Source organism: Danio rerio, chromosome 6 (assembly GCF_052040795.2).
Source record: "Danio rerio strain M-AB ecotype USA chromosome 6, GRCz13ab, whole genome shotgun sequence".
Taxonomy (NCBI): domain Eukaryota; kingdom Metazoa; phylum Chordata; class Actinopteri; order Cypriniformes; family Danionidae; genus Danio; species Danio rerio.
This window is the reverse complement of record NC_141026.1, coordinates 48,818,743-48,843,160: the sequence shown is the minus strand read 5'-3', so window position 1 is coordinate 48,843,160 and position 24,418 is coordinate 48,818,743. Positions and strand designations below refer to the sequence as shown.

Below are 24,418 nucleotides of genomic sequence, written 5' to 3'. Positions count from 1 at the left end.
ATGCGCGCTGTATTCCAACATCACTTATTTCTAATTTTACCGAGCCTAATGTAAGGTCATTACACGTGGTTGTTAGATGTTGTAACTAACAACCAGATCAAATACTGCAATAAAGTATAAATGAGGTGATGTTACATCTTCCTGGCAAAACAATCATCATCAGCGCAACTTGAATGTCACTTTCCCTATTTACAGAATAAGTTTGACCATGGTCCCCATCCCTTTGCTGTTGTAAAGCTCACCAAAATAACAGATTTAATGTGACAGCTAATAAGACTGTAGTGCTTGAGAGGTTTCAATTTGGCCCACTGCTGTTTTATTGCTGAACAAAATAGAGAGACTGCAATAAATTGTGGGAGTCGAACACGGTTGTGTTTGACAGAGCAAGTTAGCTACACGTGAAGGTGAGTTGCTTTTGCCTCTTTCTTTTAATACTTTCTTTTTAAGATAAAAGTGTTAAAATTTATAATAGTATGCAGCAGTTATTAGCAGCAAATAATATTTTAAAAATGGATTTCAGTTGCGGCTTGGTATGTGGGAAGATACTCAATAGATATGATTCTAAATCAAAATGGTCTTGCTGTGATGCTGGAAAGTCTTTTGAATACTGTTGAACAATTTTAAAGTGCTTTCTTTTATATGCATAACTGATAAAGATATCAGATTTAAAAAAAAAAAACATCTTACATTTGATAACAAAAGGTCTATAATAGTTTGAAATTTTCAATATTTTCTAACTTTTAATACATGCAGAACAAGTTGCCAGTCAAAGTACTATTTACTTGTAAATACTAACAGTACATAGTGGTTCTAAATTATACATGACCGTTAATTATACATTACTTTATTAGTATTTTAGATACAAATCACACTCCTAGACTACAGTGTTATTGCTCTGGTAGCACATCGCTGAAAACTTTATGAGGTATGTGACCTATCAAGAGTGAAGGGGTAAATACTAGCACTGCGCTTGTAAACTTGTTGGTAAAGATCCCGTGTGATCTCGTGAACATCAGTGTGCTGTTAAAAAGATATTATGTCAGTCTTGTTTTACTTTGCATGCAAAATGTATAACATCACCTCTTAATATATCTTTGGTTCATTGATTTCACAACTGGTACCGTTTTTTTACCTATTGACATTAGAGAATGAATTATATTCATGTGCTTATAGATGACCCCAAAATCTAAATTCTCCCATCTTTTACAAACCCTTCATTTATTTAAAACATAATTGACTTTCTTTCTTCTGTTGAACACAGAATAAGATATTTTGAAAAATGCTGCTATAGCTGCCACCCAATGAATTTAAATTCCATTACTGTGGAAGTCGATGTATGTCAGCAACTAGAATTGTTCAAACATTGTCCGAACAAACAAAATAAATAATAAATTTAACAAAAGAAAGAAATCCAAAAAAGTTTAAAACCACATGAGAGAGTAAAAGATGAGGTCATTTTAATTTTTGGGTGAACTATCCCTTTAAGAAACATGTAAGAGCATATAGTTTACAAAGTCAGAGGATGCACTACTTGAGTTTTATTAACTTGTTAAGGGTGCTTTTATGGCACAGCGGTTGATTTCCACGAGGTAGGGACATATAGCTGTCTGATGGTGTTTCATATTCCACATATCAGCCCTTCATCGGCACTTTCAGGAGTTCTTGACTAACAAGAAAATAAATAACTGAGTTTAAAATATCAATTTAAGGGGTGCCCAAATTTTTTCTAATAAAGGGCCACAAACCAGACTTGATTGAGGTTATCTACAGTGTCTATCCATACATACATCAATATATATATATATATATATATATATATATATATATATATATATATATATATATATATATATATATATATATATATATATATTATATATATATATATATATATTATATATATATATATATATATATATATTATATATATATATATATATATATATATATATTATATATATATATATATTATATATATATATATATATATATATTATATATATATATATATATATATATATATATTATATATATATATATATTATATATATATATATATATAATATATATATATATATAATATATATATATATATATATATATATATATATATAGTGTCACATTGGAATTATAAAGTTCTATCTGCATTCTGAATGATTTTGAGATAATGAGCTTTAAAATTTTTGCATTCCATAGCAAACAGTATGTGTGTAACATTTGTTTTTTAAATAAAAAATCTTAAAATGTAAACAACTTGTAAAAAAAAACATCCCATAATGTTAATGATTGTCATTTAATAAGAATATGTCAATAACTCAACTTTGACAAAAGTGAAATAATTCAAAGGTGACGATATTCATAGACATTTAAAGTCAGACTAGATATTTTGAAGACACTTCTATAGCTTCTAGCTTAAAGTGACATTTAAAGGCTTAACTAGGTTAATTAGGTTAACTAGGCAGCTTAGGGTAATTAGGCAAGTTAATGTATAACAATGGTTTGTTCTGTAGACTATTGAAAAAAATAGCTTAAAGGGCTTAATAATTTTGACCTTAAAACATTTTTTTAAATCTTAAAAACTGCTTTTATTTTAGCCAAAATAAAACAACACTTTTTCCAGAGACTTTCTCTCAGAAATATTATCAGACATACTCTGAAAATGTCCTTGCTCTGTTAAACATCATTTAAAATATATATAAAAAAAATAAAAATTGTCTGTGCTAACTTATCCAAAATTATTGAATATCCTGTACCAGTGAATCCTTCCATTCTTTTACTGAGCGATGATCTTAAGTTGAACCTCACCAAACTAACAAAAAGCAGTTTGGCTGGCTGGCTTACCGTCTGCTGAAAAAATACAAGCCCAACATTGGCTGCCTCCACATAATTTGGACATGTACAGGTGGTTGGCACAACTTCAGGACATTATAATGTTGGAATTATCCACAGCTCGAGTGAACCTGTTACAAATGAGTACATTAAAGATCTGGACTTCAGCTGCTGACAAAATCTCCCTGTTTATTGCACAAAGCAACGATCAGGATCCAGAATGATTGCCTTACTTTGTATAGATGATACTTGATACTGTATTCTGTTTTTGGTTTTATATTAACTTCTATTTATTGGATACCCCAGTTTCAAGAGAACGCAGGGGAGGGGGGTGGGGGTATAATAAATAAATAAAATGAAAAGAAAAAATATATATAAGAAAAATCAAAGAGGGGCTAATAATTCTGACTTCAACTGTATATATGTGTGTGTTTGTATGTATATATATATATATATATATATATATATATATATATATATATATATATATATATATATATATATATATATATAAAATGTATCTATCTATTTATGTCAGAACTAAAGAAACCATTTCGTGCCATTCTGTTTTATTTGTTGTGGTGTTGATGTTGTTTTATTATTTTTTTATTATTTATTTATTTTTTTTATTAAAGTGTTGACTTTGGCCATAACATTCTTAACTACACCCCTCTTACCGTTAATTTGCTATAAGGTGAATGATGTGTGGGGAAAAAAGCACCGCCCCATAGTCAACAATCATTTTCAGTTGCATATTAAGTGCATCAACACACTGAAATAAAAGTTGCATTAATTTATGATTAACACAGACTTTAAAGGGGATTAAGCTCAAATGTTCCACTTTAACTTGCGCTTCTCCTATTAATTGTAATAACTGTATATTATTTCTCGTATCTTCTTGTTTTTTTCAAGACACTGCAACATTTACAAATTGTGCACAAAAGGCAAATCTAGCATTTTGAAGATGCCAAATCCAGCAGGAAAAACAGGCGGTAAGTAAACAAAATGTCAACCATGACATGATAACTGACAGAATTCTCAGACGTACTTATTTTAGTTTTGCATCACTCCATCACCCACAGTCTTATCAATTTAGTAGATGTCAGGATCAGTGAGGACTGTTTTCATGATCAAGGCTGTGATAAAACATCGCCATCATGTGGTCAACAACAAATTCACAGCTTCAAACGCTGAAGATCATGCAACACCAAGCAAGCATGCCATGCCCATTCATTAATGTGAAATTCTTTAAAATGCCAGTTCATGCTTGACTGCCTTGACTCAGGGTAGTTTTTGAAAACAGTGTTCCGATATTTTAGTGGCAATTAGGAAGAGATCCAAAGTGCCTGGTGTTATGGTCACACAGTATGTCGAGGAACTTCCGCCTGGATGTACTACGCCTGATTTCATCAGAAAACCCATAGCATTAACTATTCAGGAAGGTAATCATTTTCTTTCTTTCTTTCTTTCTTTCTTTCTTTCTTTCTTTCTTTCTTTCTTTCTTTCTTTCTTTCTACACACACACACACACACACACACACACACACACACACACACACACACATACACATATATATATATATATATATATATATATATATATATATATATATATATATATATATATATATATATATATATATATGTATATTTATAATTTTTTTTAAATTATATATATATATTTTTTTTCTGTCTTCCTACCTGCTTGCCTGTCTGTCTGTTTACCTATGTATCTATCTACATATCTCATTGTTCTATCTATCTATCTATCTATCTATCTATCTATCTATCTATCTATCTATCTATCTATCTATCTATCTATCTATCTATCTATCTATCTATCTATCTATCTATCTATCTAACCATCCATCTTCCCAGCCACCCATCCATCCATCAATCCATCCATCCATCTATCCATCTATCCATCTATCTATCTATCTATCTATCTATCTATCTATCTATCTATCTATCTATCTATCTATCTATCTATCTATCTATATCTATCTATCTATCCATCCATCCATCTATCCTTGACTGTAATATATTATTTAATTTTGCATTCGTTTTCCAGGCAAACTGGCCTTTTTCAAAGCTGTTGTTAATGGATGTCCAGTTCCAAAAGTTACATGGGGACGGAACAAGGAAGACATCTCTAATTCAACCAAATATGTTACACGATTTGATGATAAGAATGAAGAATATATTTTGGAGGTGAAATGCAATTTTCAGCTGAAGTATAATGTTATAAGCTGTTTAATTTTATTTTTGATGTTTAAGTCACACCACAACTATTAATACACCCAGGTTGTCAATAAAAAGATTAAAAAAATAATATATTCCTTATAATTTACTTATAATCCACATCATTTCTATTTTTACTTTGCCTAACAGCATTTGGTGTTTTATCTTTTACAGATACCAAATGTAGATTCAGATCAAGCAGACACATACAAGTGTTTTGCTATAAATCCGTTTGGAAAAGCTATTTGCACTGCTGCACTGAATGTCATTGAGGGTAAGAAAATCATCATGGTAATTCCAGCATAATGTTCTGTTAATCTTCTATATTTTATATAATAAAAAATTTCCATTTCACATTTACGCCTAATTCAAATATTTTTGCTACATCTTTTTAGTTGGGTTCAAGAAAAGAAAGCCAGGTATGTACAGTATGTGGCTCAGAGCTAATGATGCTTGAAATTACATAAACAGTATGATAATATTAGAAAATCAGTTTTCTATCAAAGAGTACTCAAAGTGTCAAAATGACCTTAAATATGTCTAATTTGTTTTTCAGCCCCCAAAAGTGACCCAGATGAGTTCAGAAAAATGCTGAAGAAAACGTAAATCATCACTCCATATAGATTTTCTTTTAAATGGTGCAATAAATATCAAATAATCAGCAAAAGAGAAATAAAATAAGCCAGATCAGGGTTCGTTGTTACTGTTATTATGTTTTATATATATGGACATAGAGAATTTTGGATATTTCTGCTTTAATTACCCATAAAAAGGAGAAAATAAGTCATTGCATGTGCATTGGGGTACAAAATTTGTAACTCTGGACCACAAAACCAGTCTTAAGTGTCAATTATTATATATCTGAGATGTAAATAAATATGCTTTCCCTTGACTGGTAGGATAAGAAAATGTTAGGCTGAGATGCAACTATTTTATAATCTGAGGGTGCAAAAAAAAATATTGAGAAAATCACTGTTAAAGTTGACTGAAGTTCTTATCAATGAATATTACTAATCAAAATGTAAGTTTCTACACTGTAAAAAATCTGGTTGCCTTACATTTTTAAGCTGAATCAAATTAACCTTATCAGTCTATTGAACTTATGTTATGTTAAACTGACTTAAAACAGCGTGTGTAACTCATACAATTAGGTTAGAACATGAATAACTTTGTTTAATAAGTTACAATGAACTAAAAACTCATACTGTCATGACTAATTGATCATATTTTTTTACAGTGTATACATTTACTGTGAGAAATGTACAAAACATCTTTATGGAACATGGTCTTTACTTATCAGACCAATTATTATTGGCATAAAATAATTTTAAAAAGTATAATTTTGAACTATGCAATGTATTGTTTTCTATTCCTAAAATTTTTACTGTACAACATAAGAAATGGTTTTGTGGTCCAGGGCTTATAAGTTAAGTCTTCGAAATGAGAAAACAGCTTTCTATAACAAAGTATTGCTGATAAAGATAATGGGTAAAACAGATATAAAGCACAAAAAATGTGTATTAAACATCATAAATATAACTATAGCTATGTAAAAATACCAAAAGGAAATCAAATGAAAAGAGTATGTTTACCTGAGGCGACGCAGTGGCGCAGTAAGTAGAGCTGTCGCCTCACAGCAAGAAGGTCGTTGGTTCGAGCCTTGGCTGGGTCAGTTGGCGTTTCTGTGTGGAGTTTGCATGTTCTCCCTGCGTTTGTGTGGGTTTCCTCTGGGTGCTCCAGTTTCCCCCACAGTCCAAAGACATGCAGTACAGGTGAATTGGTAGGCTAAATTGTCCATAGTGTATGTGTGTGAATGAGTGTTTGTGGATGTTTCCCAGACATGGGTTGCGGCTGGAAGGGCATCCCCTGCTTAAAAACGTGGTGGATAAGTTGGCAGTTCATTCCGCTGTGGAGACCCCAGATTAATAAAGGGACTAAGCTGAAAATGAATGAATGAATGAATGTTTACCTGAAAAGTCTTTTTAGATAGGTAATTTTAATGCTAACCAAAACAAGCAGCACTTTATTAATTTTAGGGTTGTCAAGAGGAAACAAGAACAATGTAAAGAGGGGGAAATTGATCCAAGGTTTTGGGAGGTGTTGCTGAGCGCTGCCAGGAAAGATTATGAACGTATTTGTCACGAATATGGAGTCACTGACTTCAGGTGGATGCTGAGAAAACTAAACCAGAAGAGGAAGGAAAGAGAGGCAGAGCAGTCCAAGGTCTCTTTTACTATAATTTTAACTTATTTGTTCACCGCTGATTATAAATATACTGTACACAATATGAAAATAAAATCTGCTAAATTTTCTGTCTTCAAGTATGTGGAGAAAGTCCACAGCATGAAACAGATTGAGGTGAAAACTGACGGCACAGCAGAATTTGAGCTAGATATGAAGCTCAAGGATCCTAACAGCAAAATCTTACTCTACAAAGTAAGTGCTTTCACTTTTCGCCTCAGCGTCATCAGAAATCCTTTAATGTACTTAAACGTGTTAGCTTTTCACAGGACGGGGAAATGCTTGACTATGGAGATGGAACGGATGATACTGCAAAACATAATATGCAACAATTTGGTGAAACATATTTGTTCAGCATTAGAGATGTTGGCCCAGAGGATGCTGGCTTGTATCAAGTGGATGTAGAAGATGCAAACATGTTCTCAACTTCTTTAGCATGTAAGTAATACCAGTTGGGTTTTTAAAGATGATGGACCCTTTTTCACAAGCCTGTTATGATACTGTATGCTTAACAGTGATCAGCATCTTAAATTATAAACTTAAGTTTGTAATGCGTCTTTGGAGCGCCCTTTTCTCCATTAATTTGTTAGCAGGGTTTCATTTTTTTTATCTTTGTCGACAAGTTGTTTTTTTACTATTTATGACAAAAAAAGTTGTAATTTGGCCATCTTCTTTTAATCTAGGCCTTTTTTAAACCAGTAGTCATCTTAGTGTAATGTCCATGGCGTGATTTATGCATGTGATCTACTGTATGCAACAGTTTTTATTGTTTATGTGGCGAATGTGGCGCTCTCTCTCGCGCTCGCTAACATGCTTGAACACTTGTGCTACATGACAATATAAATGCATTTTTTGCAGTATATGAAATGTATGGTTTGGGGCTCTGCTGATGTCTGTTCTGAAATGAAAGCATTCTAATTCTAATAATTCTATGTCATCCGCTACTGTTTTTAAAGTCCCCGTGAACTGGAAGCTGGGATTGTTATTCTTTTATTATTGTGACAACATTGTGCTCTCCTTCATGAAGCAAATACGGAAGTAACTAAAACTGCAATTCATCGAAATTCCACTAGTCCTGGCTTCATAATAGAGCAGATTTCTATTGACTTGCACAGATCACCACGCGACTCGCACGTTCACCACAAAACTAGCAATTTGAGCTAACAAAAACATTTGGTTAGTTTTGATTTCTTGTGGACTTAAATGATGCACAAATCACATTGGCAGGTGATGATTAATATTGGTTAAATTTCCACATATTTGACGTTGTTCTCTCTTCTGGCTGCCGTTATCAGTCTCACACTTTGTGTGAAAGTCTTTCAGACTTATTCCTTTAAGTCTTGATTTTGATTGTGGAGTTTTTATTTTATTATTTCAGCAAATAGGATTGTAAAAAAATTATTTGTTGTGTTCTTCCATTCACTGTGCTTTAATTTGACCCAACTAATGCAGACTTCCGCTATTAAGAAACCCTGAAATGTGAAAAGGGTCCATTACGGATCATTAACATTGTAGTATAACATAAATGGTTACGAATTTTTATAACAAGTGGTGCTGTGAAATTGTGTCCCATTCTTTCACAAGGGTGTGAGCAAAAATATAAGTCATATGAATAAGCTACTAATTTGCTAATAATTACTAAATGGCACAAAACTGGCCAGTAAAAATGTATTTAAGCAACATTTGCAATACATTACACTGTAAAAAAATCTTGCTGACTTTTTAGTTAAATCAAATTAACTCTTTAAGTCAACTTACATCAGTAAAACTGACTAAAAAAAATTATTTACTTAAATAATATAGTTGAAACCTGATAAAAATATGTTGTGTTGACTTGTTGTGATGAAATGTTTTACAGTGTATCAATCACTGGTTAATGAGATATTTGTGCTTAATATTTGACTCTAATTCAATTTTTTTGATATACTGTTGAATTGTTTTTACCTTCAGTGCCTGACGTGGAGTTTAGCAGGACTCTCAAAGACACGAAAGTGGCAGAAGGGCAGGATGCAGTGTTTGAGTGTGCCTTATTGGACCCTGTCCCACAAATCACCTGGTGCGTCAATGATGTCTCTGTAGAGAATGGAGATAAATATGTTATCACAGTGTCGGAAGACCAGCAAGTGCACAAACTAGCGGTGAAAAACTGCACAAAAGATGACAAGGGAGTCTATTCGGCTATTGCTGGTCTCAGATCAAGCCAGGGGACTTTGGATGTGGAAGGTAAGCTTTTTTGGTTTATTTATTTTTTTAAGTACTGTGCCTCTTTGGTGAATTTCACATTTCCCTATAGTATACCTTATATTAACAGACAGGCAGCACAGTGGCTCAGTGTCGCCTCACAGCAAGAAGGTCGCAGGTTGGAATGGAGGATTAAATTTTAAGATTACATTTTTGTGAGGAGTTTGCATGTTCTCCCCATGTTCTCCACTGTACATGAGGAGGTATTCATAAACGTTTGTCTCTCTTTCATTTTAGTATAAATTTTGTATAAATTCCATACAGAAGGTTTTGTCTGATGTCTTTAACTGTAAAAATAATGCAATGCAGCTAATGAGTTGGAACACTGTGCTACTGTATATCTCTTCATTGCGTTTCCATCCATTGGCTGGCCAGTAAAATTGACAACATCTCTTAACAGTCTTATATTTTAAAAGGGTGATATATTCATTTTCTTTCAGCTTAGTCCCGTATTTATCTGGGGTCGCCACAGCAGAATAAACCGCCAACTATTGCAGCATATATTTGATGCAGCGGATGCCTTTCCAGCTGCAACCCAGTACTGAGAAACACCCACTCTCACATTCACACGCACACTCATACACTACAGCCAATTTAGTTCATCATATACAATTATACCACATGTGTTTGGACTGTGGGGGAAACAGGAGCAATTGGAGGAAACCCACACCAACATGGGGAGAATATGCAAACTCCACACTGAAATGTCAACTGACCCAGCTAGGAGTCAAACCAGTGACCTTCTTACAGTGAGGCGACAGTGCTAACCACTAATTTCTGCTTTAACTAGAAGAGCCTCAGTTTAACCCCTTAGTGAACATCAGTACAACATCTTTAGGTATTTTTTATTTCTAAACTTCCTCTGCATTCCCACCTACAGCACTGAGACTGAGAATGATCATGTGCTGTAGGCACCATACTCCTGTTTTTGGACTGATATTTTATTCCATCTCATTTCTTAAACAAAGATGCTGAAGCATTGTACACTGTACTGCCCTTAAATATTACTGCATTGTGCAGTATACTATTTTCAATGATTGCGGACTTGCTCCCAAATATACCCATGCCATTTGTCTGTTATATTCTTTATGTATTGCATAATTTCCATCCATCCTCCAAGCATTTCCCACCTTCTTCAATATTAATGCATTTTCTGGTCTGATCTCAAGCCTAGGCAACTACCTGAGAAAGCACCAATCAGAGGCCACATTTTTATGATGTTGTTGTGTAGACTTCTTACAAAGTATTTTGCAGTATTTTAAAAATACAAGACACTAAAATACTTTGATACAAAATATTAACTCATTTTCATGAACACCATTAAATACAAATTACAAAATACTAATTTGTATTTAAAAAAAAAAAGTTTTTGAAATATTGGATCATAAATACTGCCCATCCCTGCTTAACACCACTGCCAAAATACATTACCATTCATTAGCTGAGCAATGACAGTAGGAAATAAATTGTATTTTCAACAATTCATTAATGCATTGCTAGCAATGATGCATTGAAACTGACGGACAAACTGACATTTATATGAATTTTTGCATTTTATATTCTTATTATAAAAAAAAACTTAGTACTATAAAAAAAGGTAACACTTTATTTTGATGGTCCATTTGAGTAGACTGCCTAATATCTGTTGATACTGACAATTAACAGTCCTTCAACAGGCTTTAACTGACTATAAGAAACTTTGCAAGTACATGTCAACTTACACTAACACTAACCCAGAGGTGGGCAAACTCGGTCCTGGAGGGCCGGTGTCCTGCACAGTTTAGCTCCAACTCTAATCAAACACAGCTGCTTATAGATTTCTAGAGATCTTGACTGATTAGCATGTTCAGGTGTGTTTGATTAGCATGTTCTGGTGTGTTTGATTAGCATGTTCAGGTGTGTTTGATTAGCATGTTCAGGTGTGTTTGATTAGCATGTTCAGGTGTGTTTGATTACCATGTTCAGGTATGTTTGATTAGCATGTTCAGGTGTGTTTGATTACCATGTTCAGGTATGTTTGATTAGCATGTTCAGGTGTGTTTGATAACTCTGATTAGCATGTTCAGGTGTGTTTGATTAGCATGTTCAGGTGTGTTTGATAACTCTGATTAGCATGTTCAGGTGTGTTTGATTAGCATGTTCTGGTGTGTTTGATTAGCATGTTCAGGTGTGTTTGACACTGGTTAGCATGTTCAGGTGTGTTTGATTAGCATGTTCAGGTGTGTTTGATGACTTTGATTAGCATGTTCAGGTGTGTTTGATTAGCATGTTCAGGTGTGTTTGATTAGCATGTTCTGGTGTGTTTGATTAGCATGTTCAGGTGTGTTTGACACTGATTAGCATGTTCAGGTGTGTTTGATTAGCATGTTCAGGTGTGTTTGATGACTCTGATTAGCATGTTCAGGTGTGTTTGATTAGCATGTTCAGGTGTGTTTGATTAGTGTTGGAGCTGAACTGTGCTGGACACCAGCCCTCCAGGACCGAGTTTGCCCACCCCTGCCCTAACCCCAACCTAACAGTCTACTTATAATCTACTGAGAATTAGTTGGCATGTAGAAGCAATGTAACTTTTATTCAACAAACAGACCCTCAAAATGAACTGTGACCAAAAAGATTTATTATTAATTTTGCCTGATGACTTTGGTGTATTTTGTAACTGCTACTGTTTCCCGATGATCCTAAAGCCAGTGGTACAAGTGACGCAGATGAACTTGCAAAACATTTAGCTGAGGATAAAGCCAGACTGCAGAGGGAAAAGAATGAAGCAGCTAGGAGGGCACAGGCTGAAAAGGATGAAGCAGCCAGGAGGGCACAGGCAGAGCGAGATGAAGCGGCTAGAAAGGCCAAGAAAGAGCAAGATGATGCCAGGAGAGCCCAAGCTGAAAGAGATGAAGCCGCCAGGAGGGCCAAGGCAGACCAAGATAAAGCCTCCAGGAAGGCAAAGGCTGACCAGGATGAAGCTGCCAGGAAGGCTCAAGAAGAGCAAGATGAGGCAGCCAAGAGGTCGCAAGCTGAAAGAGATGAAGCGGCCCGGAGAGCTCAGGCTGAAAGAGATGAGGCAGCCAGGAGGGCACATGCCGACCGAGAAGCGGCTGAAAAAAGGGCAGCCATGATGGCAAAGAAAGAAGAACAAAATGGCAGTGGAGGATCTATCCTGGTAGATGTCGATGAAGGTGATGGATCAGAGATGAACAATGGAGGAGATGGAACTAGGAAAGATGGAAAAGGAGATGGTTTAGATGTAGATGGTTCAAGAGGAGATGGATCAAGTGAGAAGCGCACAAAACGTGCAAGAGACAGTGAACTGGTTCCTAACTGCATCACAGGTAGTGATGGTCTCAAACTCACATAATATTAAGTCATGAATTACCCTGTGCTGAGATTGTATAATTTGACACATTTCCTCCAGAACATGGAGTCCACTTCCTGAAAGGCTTGTCAGATGCTGTTGTAAACATTGGAGAATCAGCAGAGTTAGGGTGCAAACTTAGCAGTGAAGATAGCACTGGATTATGGTACAAAGATGGCAAAAAGGTCAGAATGTACAATCATTTATAATATTTATCCAATTTTGTTTTGTAATATGCATGACAAACATTACATTTTTTTCATCAGCTGGTGTCTGAGGATGGGATTACAGTTGTTAAAGATGGGGCTCACCACAAACTAATCATCCATAAATGCCAAGAAGGAGATGCTGGGAAATACAAGTTTGAGGCTGAAGGACGTAAATCAGAGGCTTCATTAACTGTTGAAGGTAGGTATGTTATTTGCATGTCAGCCTAATTTTGACAGTAAAACTATAATAGATAATAGATTATATTATTATAGATTATATTATTCGTAGGTTTGTGTTTTAATGTTTAGATTGCAAAAAATGTATAATATATTCATTAAATAAGTATGCAAAACATAAGACAATGGTGTGTGGATATTTAGTCCAAAAAAAACAAAATCTCTACTATCCTGTCGTGTTTTAAAGGAAAGCAATTACTAATCATAATTTTCCCTTTCAGATCCACCCAAAATTGATGCAGATGCCTTGGGTAAATTCTCAGAACCCATTGTTGTGAAAGCAGGAGAAAATGCTTCCTTCAAGCTGCCATTTTCAGGAAAAGAGCCATTCAAGATCCAGTGGTTTAAAGGGGACGAAGAGCTGCTGGAGGGTCACGGAGTCAGGATTGAAAAGTCTTCAGCTCACAGTCGCGTACTTCTTACTAAGTGTCAGCGCAAAGACACCGGAGAGATCAAGATCAAAGTCAAAAATGAATTTGCCACCATGGAAGCAGCATCAAAACTCATTGTACTTGGTATGTTATGCAAAACTGATCTGAAGAAAAACTATTCGCTTAGAGAATTTCATAGACAAAAATACATCAAATGTTTTGTGAAACAAGAAAATTCTTATAGAAGAATATTAAATCCACATACATCCTTTAAAAGTCAGAGGCAAAGCTTTTTAAGCAATTACAATGCTTTAGCTGTTTGCCTGCTAAATAAATGATGGCACGTTCAAATGCATATAAAATATGCATATTGAAAATATAGATTGGTCCTATTTTGCTTTGCATTCACACTGTCATTTTAAAGTTTCAGCCTTAAGGCATAAACAGCAACAACAAAACTGTTATGAAATCAATTTTTAACAGAACATACTAACATTCATTCATTCAATTTTATTCGGCTTAGTCCCTTATATATTAAGGGTTGCCCACAGTGGAATGACCTGCCAACTATTCCAGCATATGATTTATGCAACGGATGCCCTTTCAATCACAACCCAGTACTAGGAAACACCCATACATTCTCACATTTATACACACTCATACACTATGGCCAATTGGTATATTAAATTCACCTATAGCGCATGTCTTTAGACTGTGGGGGAAACCCACATGAACACGGGGAGAATTTGCAAACTCCACACAGAAATGCCAACTGGCCCAGCCGGGATACGAAATAGTGTCCTCCTTGCTGTGAAGCGACAGTGCTAACCATTAAACCATTGTGCTGCCCAACTTACAAACAAACTTACTAAAATAATAGTGTATAGAGAGATAAACACCTTTATTGTTTGAGTTTACAATTTAAGAAAGGACATGCAATTACAAAAACCATCGGCAATAAGAAAAGATCTGCATCGGTTTGACAGCATACACACTGCATTTTCTCACAATGCAACCCAATTAGGAGTATCACAACACATGCAAATAGCACAATACAGAAGTGTTTCAAGGGGACCCAAAAACATGACGGACCGGGCTGGGATTTGTTTATTGTGCCGTGACTTATGCTCTGTGCGGTTGTAGGTGATCTTTCAAAGGGGAGTTTTTAATTTTTTTTATTTTAACATCCTGATTACACAATTCCCTTGTCTTTCATATATTATTAACTTCAAAAACTATAACCCAAATACCCGTTCAGTCAAATTTTTGGGCCCCTTTAAAACATTTCCGTTGCGTTCCACGCTATTTGCATGAGAATTTCCAACACATATGCTGTCAAACCAATGAAGATCTTTTCTTACCCACATAGCAAAAATTCTCTGGCCCAGCTTTGGCCCACAAAATCTGGTTTTGCTTGGCCCACATACTGCAGTGAATTATGGTACATGACTGGATCAAGTCTGGCTTCCAAACATAGGCCAAACATGGACCATATCTGGGTCAAGTCTCAGCTAAGTTTCTAACTCATAGCTGGGCCTGAACTGGAGTGTGTGTCATGATTGCAATGAAACTGATAAACCATGACAACATTGCGCTTTAGTAACACTATGGGAATGCTTTTTCTCAAAGTGACCTGATTGCTAGAATTTTTTTTTTATTAAAAAATTATTTTAATGTATTTTAAGTGTGAGTCAAGATAGGCCAAACTTACGTGGCCCACATATTAACTTTTAACATATGGGCCAAATACTACATTTTACATCTGCTTTATGCCAAATCTGGGCCAGAATTCTTTTATACCTGGGTAATTTGCTGGTGTTTTATAATTGTGTGTGCTTTCTAAAGTGGCAGCGCATTAAGCTCTTTCTGCCTCCATAAAGTTTTCAGTTCACACCAATTGCACCATATATCATTTTAATCAAATCAAACCTGTCAAGTGTGAACTGCCTAAAAATTAGGGATGTCCCGATCAGGTTTTTTCCCCTGGAGTTAAAAATAATGAGAATATATATATATAAGTTTTGATCAGGAGGTAACGTCCGGATCCAAGTCTGAAACCATGTGATTGGATCTGAACATCCCTACTAAAAATATCAAATTACAAATAAAAGAAAAAAAAGTGGCATTAATTATTTGGTGGTTGGATGAGTAGTCAACTGTTGTAGCACATAACTAACTATATTTGTTTTTACAGACAGGCCAAGTCCACCACAAGGACCTGTGGAAATTGTAGAAAGCTCCTTGTCTGCTATCGAGTTTAAATGGAGATCCCCGAAGGATGATGGTGGTTGCCCTGTCACTAATTACAACCTGGAGCGTCAACAGCTGGGACGGAACACCTGGACTAAAATTGGAGACATTCCTGGACAGCCTGTCTACAGAGACACGAACACTGAACGTGGTCGAAAGTACTGCTACAGGATCCGTGCAAAAAACTCAGAGGGCCTCAGTGACATCATGACAACTAATGACATAGCTGCGGGCACTTTGGGTGAGATTCCTCAAGTCCGTCTATGTTTTCTTAGTCTTCAGAAAAAGGAAATGTGTTTTTAATTTAATAATAAGGCATGTTCTATTTATTCCCAGCATTCCCTGGCTCTCCTGCTCCTCCTAAAGTGGTCAGTGCCTTTAAAGACTGTGTTAATTTGGCCTGGCTTCCTCCCTCCAACACTGTAGGAGGCAGTATCATTGGCTACAATGTGGAAAAACGAAAAAAGGGCAGCAATTTTTGGAGTCAAGCAAACCTAAAAGATGAACCAATCAGAGGTCTTGAACATTTGATTTCTTAAAAAAATAGTAATTTAAAGGGCTAGTTCACCCAAAAAAATAAAATTACAATACATTTATTCACTTAGCAGACGCTTTTGTCCAAAGCGACTTAAAATTGAGGAGGCATTTAGCGATTCAGTAAGAAGTGGCAATACACACAAGAAGTGCTAATTATACCAAGGAACTGTTTGTGCGTAGAGAATTAAGTGTTAAGAGGGGGAAGTGTTTTTTTTTTTTTTTTTTTGTAGAGAGAAGAATGTTTTTACAGGTGGTTTGTCAAGCCCACTCACCTACGTGAAGCTCAATTCTTAAATGCACAATATTTTTTCACTTACCCCTCATGCGGTTTTAAATCTTTATGCCTTTTTTTCTTCTGTTGAGCACACACAAACACACAAAGATATTTTGAAGTACCAATGGGTTGTGTGAGCGGTAATGGTGGGGATGTCTATGTGTCGGCAGTGAGGTATATGAATAACACAAGTAACCGGGTTTTGGGTAGCCGCTGTGATCGGATACTATACCAAAGTCGGCGATTCAGTGATGTTACAGACTGTACCAAAAAGCTAAAGATTTCCAGGAGAAATAACACAACGGGAGGGTGGCGGTAGATGGGTCTGGAATACGGGAGATTCCCAGGAAAAATGGGAGTGTTGCCAGGTATCCCAGTATCCCTATATCTGTGTTTACACTCTGTGAACAGCAGTGAAGTAATTGCGATCGCATCAGGGTGGGGTGGAGGGTGGCTGGGGTGTTGGGTTTGTGTGAGCGGTAGTGGTGGGAATGTCTGGGTGTCGGGAGTGAGGTGTCTGAATAACACAAGTAACCGGGTTTCGGGCAGCTGCTGTGATTGGATACAGTACCAAAGTCTGCGTTTAGGGGATGTTACAGACTGTACCAAAAAGCTGAGGACCTCCTGGAAAGCTTTTCCAGGAGAAATAACAAAACGGGAGGGTGGCAGGAAATGGGTCTGGAATACAGGAGGCTCCCAGGAAAAACGGGAGTGTTGGCAGGTATGCCAGTGACCCTATATCTGTGTTTCCACTGCGTGAACTGCTGTGAAGTTTTTGAGATCGGATCGGGGCGTGGGTTGGAGGGTAGCGGGAGATGGGTCTGAAATTTGGGAGACTCCCTGGAAAAACGGGAGTGTTGGCCGGTATGCCAGTGTCCCAATATTTGTTTACACTCTGTGAACATCTGTAAAGTTCGGTGAACTGATGACCTTCATGGCCCATCACAGACATTTCTGTTGAGCATGTGAACACAATGGCAAATCAGCAGTGTTCAAGAAAGCAAATGTTAAAGGGAAATGGATGTTTTTTAAATTCCAGTACCAATTGTTACCAAATTCATTAGTTTGACAGCATTGTTTTGAAGAACGATGAAAAACTGTAACCATTAACTTCCATGGTTGGAAAAACACATCCTATGGAAGTCAATGGTTTACAGCTTTAAAATATCTTCTATTGTGTTCAACAGAAAAAAAAGAACCTCAGATGATAAATGATGATGGAATATTCAGTTTTGGCTGAACTATCCCTTTAATTTAATCAAAGTCTGCTTTTTGTCTCTAATTTCAAATACAAATTTAATGTTTTCATTTATTATTTAGAGAAGAAGTACGCAGTAAAAGATGTAATGGAAGGTGTAGAGTACGAGTTCAGAGTTTCTGCTGTTAACACATGTGGCCCTGGAGAACCAAGCGGACCCTCTGAATGCGTGATTGCAAGAGACCCCAAAAGTAAGACTTATTTGGCAAAATCATGCTCACTGCCACCCTATTGCAAAAATATGACCTGTCCGAGTACAACCCATATTCTTGATTCAAAGTCAATATTTCTGATGTTATCACCTCAGAGCCTCCCGGTAAGGTCAAAGAACTTAAAATAAGTGGATCAAGCTACACCTGCCTGTCTCTGTCCTGGACTAAACCCACAGAAGTCAAAGGTGAGGAAGATGAAGCAAAGGGCTATTTTGTGGAAATCAGGCCTGCAGAGCAACTGGAGTGGAGCCGCTGCAATACAAATGCTGTGAATCAGACCTCCTTTACTGTTGTGGGATTGAAGTCAATGGCTATGTATTGGGTTCAAGTGATTGCCACCAATGAAGGAGGAGAGGGGCTTCCGCAGAGCTTTGACAATTATATCATCGCCATGCCTCCTCCGGGTACAGATTCTTATTTATTTAAATGTTTTTGCTTCTGGTTTAACAGAATCTATATTAACCTGCCTTGATATATTTATTTTTAGTAAAGCCAAAGTTCACTGACAAAAAAATGAAAAGCTTTATGGTTGTTAAAGCTGGAAACACTGTTCGTGTCAGAGTCAGTTTTGAGGTAGAGTAATAAAATTTCTGGTTAACTATGTCAACTATAATATTGCATATTCAAACATATTTAAACTTTTTTTTTGTCCACAGGCCTCTCCATTACCAGACATTACATGGCTAAAAGACGGTTTTCCTGTAGGCAAACGTGTGACGATTGCTAATTTTGAAAAAGGTTCTCAGCTATTTATTTACACCTCAGAGCTGTCTGACACTGGCATCTATACAGTCAATGTGAAGAACACGGTGGGCCAGGACACCTTCGCTATTGAAATAAGAGTCAATGGTAATCTAACTCCTCAGATTTCTTTCCTATAAAACATATAACTTGTACACGTATGTTAAAGTGTCCCTATTAATTTAACTAAAGCAGGTTTCATTTGAGGCCAAAAAAATTCATCAGCTTTTTTTTTTCCCAAAGTAGCTATGTTTCCATCCACCTATTTTTATGTGCATTTTGAATATGCACATAACGGTTGATGGAAAGTGCAAATAACTTTCAAAAAAATTGCAGAAAAAAAACGTATGCACATATCTAAGTAGGATAAACTTTCCTTCCAATATGAAAAAATGCGCATAAACTACGATGGAAACACTTTTACCAAACAAATTCCAGTATGCACATAAAAAAGTCATGTGATGATAAAAATGTGTGTGAATGGAGAAACCAGACGGCTGAGCACACTGTAAAACATCTGAATTGTGTTAGAGCGTCTGTGCTCTAACATCTTTTAATGCCATGGCACGTTCACTGAATGTTAGCATTGTATTCTGAGGTGCAAGTTATTTATTAAAGGAAGAAAAGATTCATGCAGCTTTTCCTACTGCAGCGAAGTCTGTTTTTACTCTTGATATTTGGCGGCAGTTAATCAGGAGGCGATGATTTTATTCTCTTTGCCTCGTTGGATGGAAACTCTGCTTTATTTGCACATCTTTTATGCAATATTTCTGTTTTGTGCATAAATTTACTTTGAAATGGTTTGTTTAAGAATCCACTCTCTTTAAGCACCTCCGTTATAAAAGACAACTCTTCTCTGAATGGTCAGAATGATCATGCCAAATGTACATACATGTAACCCTGGATTTACTAAATACCATGGCCAGACATGCGGATTTAATTGATTAATTAATTAATTTATTTATTTATTGCATTTTATGTGAAGAATTTGGTAAAACTAAATCTGTGGTTTTATTTGGAATGATTCTGAGAGTATAGGAACTGTAAACGTAATAAGAATGAAAAATTATTTTAAAAAGAATAAAATTTTGATTAACTTTTACTTAAGGTTTACAATGCATATCCAATCGGAACAAATAATTTGTTAATGGCCTGTTTCCATTGAGTGGTACAGTTCGGTACACTTTTATGACCATTTCCATTGTCTAAAGGTACCTAAAAGCGAACAGTACCTCATCGCTTTTGGGTACTCTTTGCAAAGGGTACCTAGTACAACAAAAGAATACCAAAAAGCGGAGCTAGACGCGCAACTGAAAGCTGTTGGTTTACAGAGATACCTCACTCACTTGTGCAACAAGCCAGAATAAAAGCAAAGGAACTGCCATTTTTAAATACACAGCTGAGACATTACACTGTAAAACTACTATAACTTAAAATAACGAGCCATGGTCGACCCGAGCTCAAACAAACCTTGACGTTGTCTTGATGTGCAGCCACAAAGCCAAGAAGAAGAGCAGATTCCACCCTGTGCCCCGTAGTTTTTTTTACAAGGCCGTCCAAAGTGCGAGCGGTTTCACTTTCTCGCTTGCGCTCACCCAGCATCTATATTTGAAATAACGAACCTTTTGAGCTGATGTTAATAACGTGCGTGTGATTATTGAACTGCTTTAGACATCTGATCCTTTCAGAAATGGACAAACGCGAGAGTGACATGCGAAAAAACAAAGGAGAAGCCAGAAGAACAAAGAAGCAAATGATTCTTTCAGCAACCTGAAACATAAACAAACTGCCATGTTTACTGTAACTATTATTCTCACCTTTTGGACTATTATGAACTGGAAATGACAGAATTGCTTTCTAATAAGAGGTTAAAATAGCTACAGTAAGTTTATCATACAATATATTTACTAAAAGACAGAAAATACTATTCACATACTGCATAATAAATCATCTAAACGGTTACAAATTATAGAAAAACATTTTTGTTAGGAAAAGTGAATAAACATACATTTATGTGCTTTAGTAATTAATGGTCGAAATCATAAACTCAAAAATGCAGTTAAACACCCTCTCCCAGCTAGGGAGACTCTACATTTACTGTTGGTCAAATATGGACAAACCCAATCAATGGGTTAAAAAGTTTCATTTAAACTTCATTTAAAAAAACAAAACAATATTGGTTGTGTCCATATTTGACTCATGTTTGGATACAAAAAATAATTGTTTTAGAGTGTAATGTAATGATAACTAAAGGCTACCTGTTTATTTTTCATCATCAGATGACCCCAAGCCTCCAGGTCCAGTAGAACTGGAACAAAATGTCCACGACACTGTGACTCTGTCATGGACTCCATCCCCTGATGAGAAACGAGACAATCATCTACATTACATGGTGATGAAGCGGGACTCTGTCAAGCAGACATGGCGCACAGTGGTCGATCGCTTGTTCAACAACAAATTCACAGTCATTAACATCTTGCCAGGACGAGAGTACACTTTCAGAGTGTTTGCCAAGAATGATATAGGTCTCTCGGAGCCATCAGTGTCTCCTGTTTGGGGAACCACCAAAAAAAGAGGTCTGTGTATCCATAAAATGCACATGCATTTATAAATATATATATATATATATATATATATATATATATATATATATATATATATATATATATATATATATATATATATATATATATATGTGTGTGTATATACTCTAAACATATATAACACATAAAATTTTATTAAAATTTATAAAACTATTAAAACATTAAACAAAATTTATCCAAAAAAAAAAATAATAATTAAAAGACAATTGTGACCCTAGACCCAAGATGTGTGGTCAGGTCAATTTTACATTCTTCCTTGGTCCAATAGACCCATGTACCTGCTATGTGTATAGAAGGAATGCTGATATGAGATGCAATCTGTAGTTGGCAAATATATTGGGTGCACATAATTGTCAGTGCCCCACCAGCCACAAACCCCACCGCACGTCACTGCCCTAGACCACAAAGCCAGTAATAAGTGTCAAATTGTTTTTTTTTGTTTTTTTTTTATTTATACATCAATTTAAAACTGAATAAATACCACTTTATTAGGTACACCTTTCCAACTGCTCGTTAATGCAAATTTCTAATCAGCCAATCACATGGCAGCACCTCAATGCATTTAGGCATGTAGACATGGTCAAGGCGATCTGCTGCGGTTCAAACCGATCATCAGAATGGGGAAGAAAGGGGATTTAAAGGACTTTAAAGATGGCATGGTTGTTGGTGCCAGATGGGCTGGTCTGAGTATTTCAGAAACTGCTGATCTACTGGGATTTCCACACACAACCATGATTACAGAGAATGGTTTGGAAAAGAGAAAATATCCAGTTAGAGGCAGTTCTTTGGGCACAATGCCTTGTTGATGTCAGAGGTCAGAAGAGAATGGCCAGAATTGTTTGAGCTGATAGAAAGGTGACACTAACTCAAAAAAAAAACACTAATTACAACCAAAGTATGCAGAGGAGCATCTCTGAATGCACAACATGAACAACCTTGAGGCGGATAGGCTACAGCAGCAGAACACCATAACGGGTGCCACTCCAGCCAGCTAAGTACAGAAAACTGACGCTACAATTCAGACAGGCTCACCAAAATTGGACAATATTGAAAAAATCTGGAATCTGATATTTAAAAAAAAAAATCTATTTTTAAATATTTTAATATATTTACAGTAAACATGAACAGTATAAATAATCTTCATGGAATGTGATCTTTACATATTAATAAAATGGTTTTTGAAATAAAAGAACAATCTATACTTCTGACCCATACAATGTATAAATAAAATAAACCCGTGCAACTGAAGTCTGATTTTGTGGTCCAGAATCACAATTGGCAATCAACTACCAAAATAAATAATCGTGAAAACAAATTGCGTTCGGGCGATCAATGGTCTAGGCGGCACTAGCACTTGCCTGCAACGGGCACCTTTTCCCAAAGCAATTTACAGAACACTAATTGCAGCGAATTCCTCGGAGAAGCCAGAGATAAGTGTCTTGCTCAAGGGCAGTGATGATAGAAGATCTATGAAACTCTCTTTATGGGTCACCCTTATCCAGGTTTATACCTCTGGGACTTAGTGCTGCTGTCCCTGACATATAGCCACTAAACTAACACCTTGTCTTGTCCTGGAAATGTTGTACCGGTACGTTGACAGCTGCAGTGTAAAGATGGTCTATTACACTGGCTCTGGATCATTTCTTTGCCAGTGATGGTCTGCACTTCATAATTTGCTCGCATCCCTCCAGCTTTTACTGCACCTTCACTTAGACACTATCATGCTCACAGAAAATTGCACACAAGTTGTTGTTTGCTATACTGTAAGGTAGCCAAAAATAAACTGACAACCACGTTTTTCCATCTCTCTACCATTTTCAGAAAAACACACATACCGCATGCCTGTATCAAAGACCATAGACTTCCAGGCAGCCCCCAGATTTATTGTCCCATTGAAACTCCATGCTGCTCCGCCGGGTTATGAGTGCCACATGAGCTGTGCTGTTACCGGCAACCCGACCCCACATATCACCTGGTACCACAACAACATCAGCCTCAACACAAACCCAAACTACTACATCTCCAATGTGTGTGGGGTTTGTTCCCTGCTGATTCTGAGGGTTGAACGCAAAGACATTGGAGAGTACAAGGTTGTGGCCGAAAGCCCTCTTGGTCATGATGAGAGCGCCACCAAGCTCATAATCAAAGGTATGACCACTGTTTTAGTACTAACTGAGCTATTTGTGCTTAAAATGATCATTCATTTGACTTAGTCTTTTACTTTTAGCCATTTAACTACATTTTTCTGTTGTCATGTTTTACAGAGTGAAGAAGAAAGAATGTCAAAGAACGCAGCAGCTGTTTTAAAATGCATTCTCAAAAGTGAAATAATAACTGATGTGATTTTAGGGAACTATCTATCTATCTATCTATCTATCTATGTATCTATCTATCTATCTATCTATCTATCTATCTATCTATCTATCTATCTATCTATCTATCTATCTATCATCTATCTATCTATCTATCTATCTATCTATCTATCTATCTATCTAATATTAAATGTATGAGGTTACCTTGAGATGTCTTAAAAGAGGCTGTGTGTGAAATTGAAATGAAAGATCACTGCTATCAACAGTAAGTCTCTGTTCCAGTACTAATATCCAGTCATAAATTTAGTTTTTATCAAGTAAAACTGTTTATGCACAAGAGAAAGGTCTCAAAATTGTCTAAACTTTGAAATGTTATGAAGGATCACCTTTGAATGGCATAGCCAAAGTCTTCTCATGTCAGCTGAAATCTAAAAAGAAACCAAGAACACACGATAAGCTTCATTAAGTCTGTAGAACTAAAAGAAATATGAAATAATAACACTTTTTAATATA

At 35.9% G+C, this 24,418-nt stretch overlaps 2 protein-coding genes across 2 annotated transcripts in view; both read left to right on the top strand.

The window, feature by feature from the left end:
• The window catches only part of igfn1.3 (immunoglobulin like and fibronectin type III domain containing 1, tandem duplicate 3), a 229,655-nt gene that overhangs the window by 108,871 nt on the left and 96,366 nt on the right, over positions 1-24,418 (top strand). The gene's annotated exons all lie outside the window — the stretch shown is intronic.
• Positions 147-24,240, top strand: igfn1.2 (immunoglobulin like and fibronectin type III domain containing 1, tandem duplicate 2). The gene is given in 24 exon segments (NM_001442577.1): positions 147-404; positions 3,742-3,821; positions 4,149-4,271; positions 4,901-5,040; positions 5,245-5,344; positions 5,466-5,489; positions 5,627-5,672; positions 7,107-7,293; positions 7,393-7,506; positions 7,581-7,749; positions 9,262-9,534; positions 12,237-12,878; positions 12,962-13,086; positions 13,168-13,309; positions 13,569-13,862; positions 15,913-16,209; positions 16,305-16,484; positions 18,100-18,228; positions 18,345-18,653; positions 18,737-18,822; positions 18,906-19,098; positions 21,270-21,566; positions 23,415-23,741; positions 23,858-24,240. Coding segments are annotated over 23 exon segments (4,230 nt in total). The 5' UTR covers positions 147-404; positions 3,742-3,793; the 3' UTR covers positions 23,863-24,240.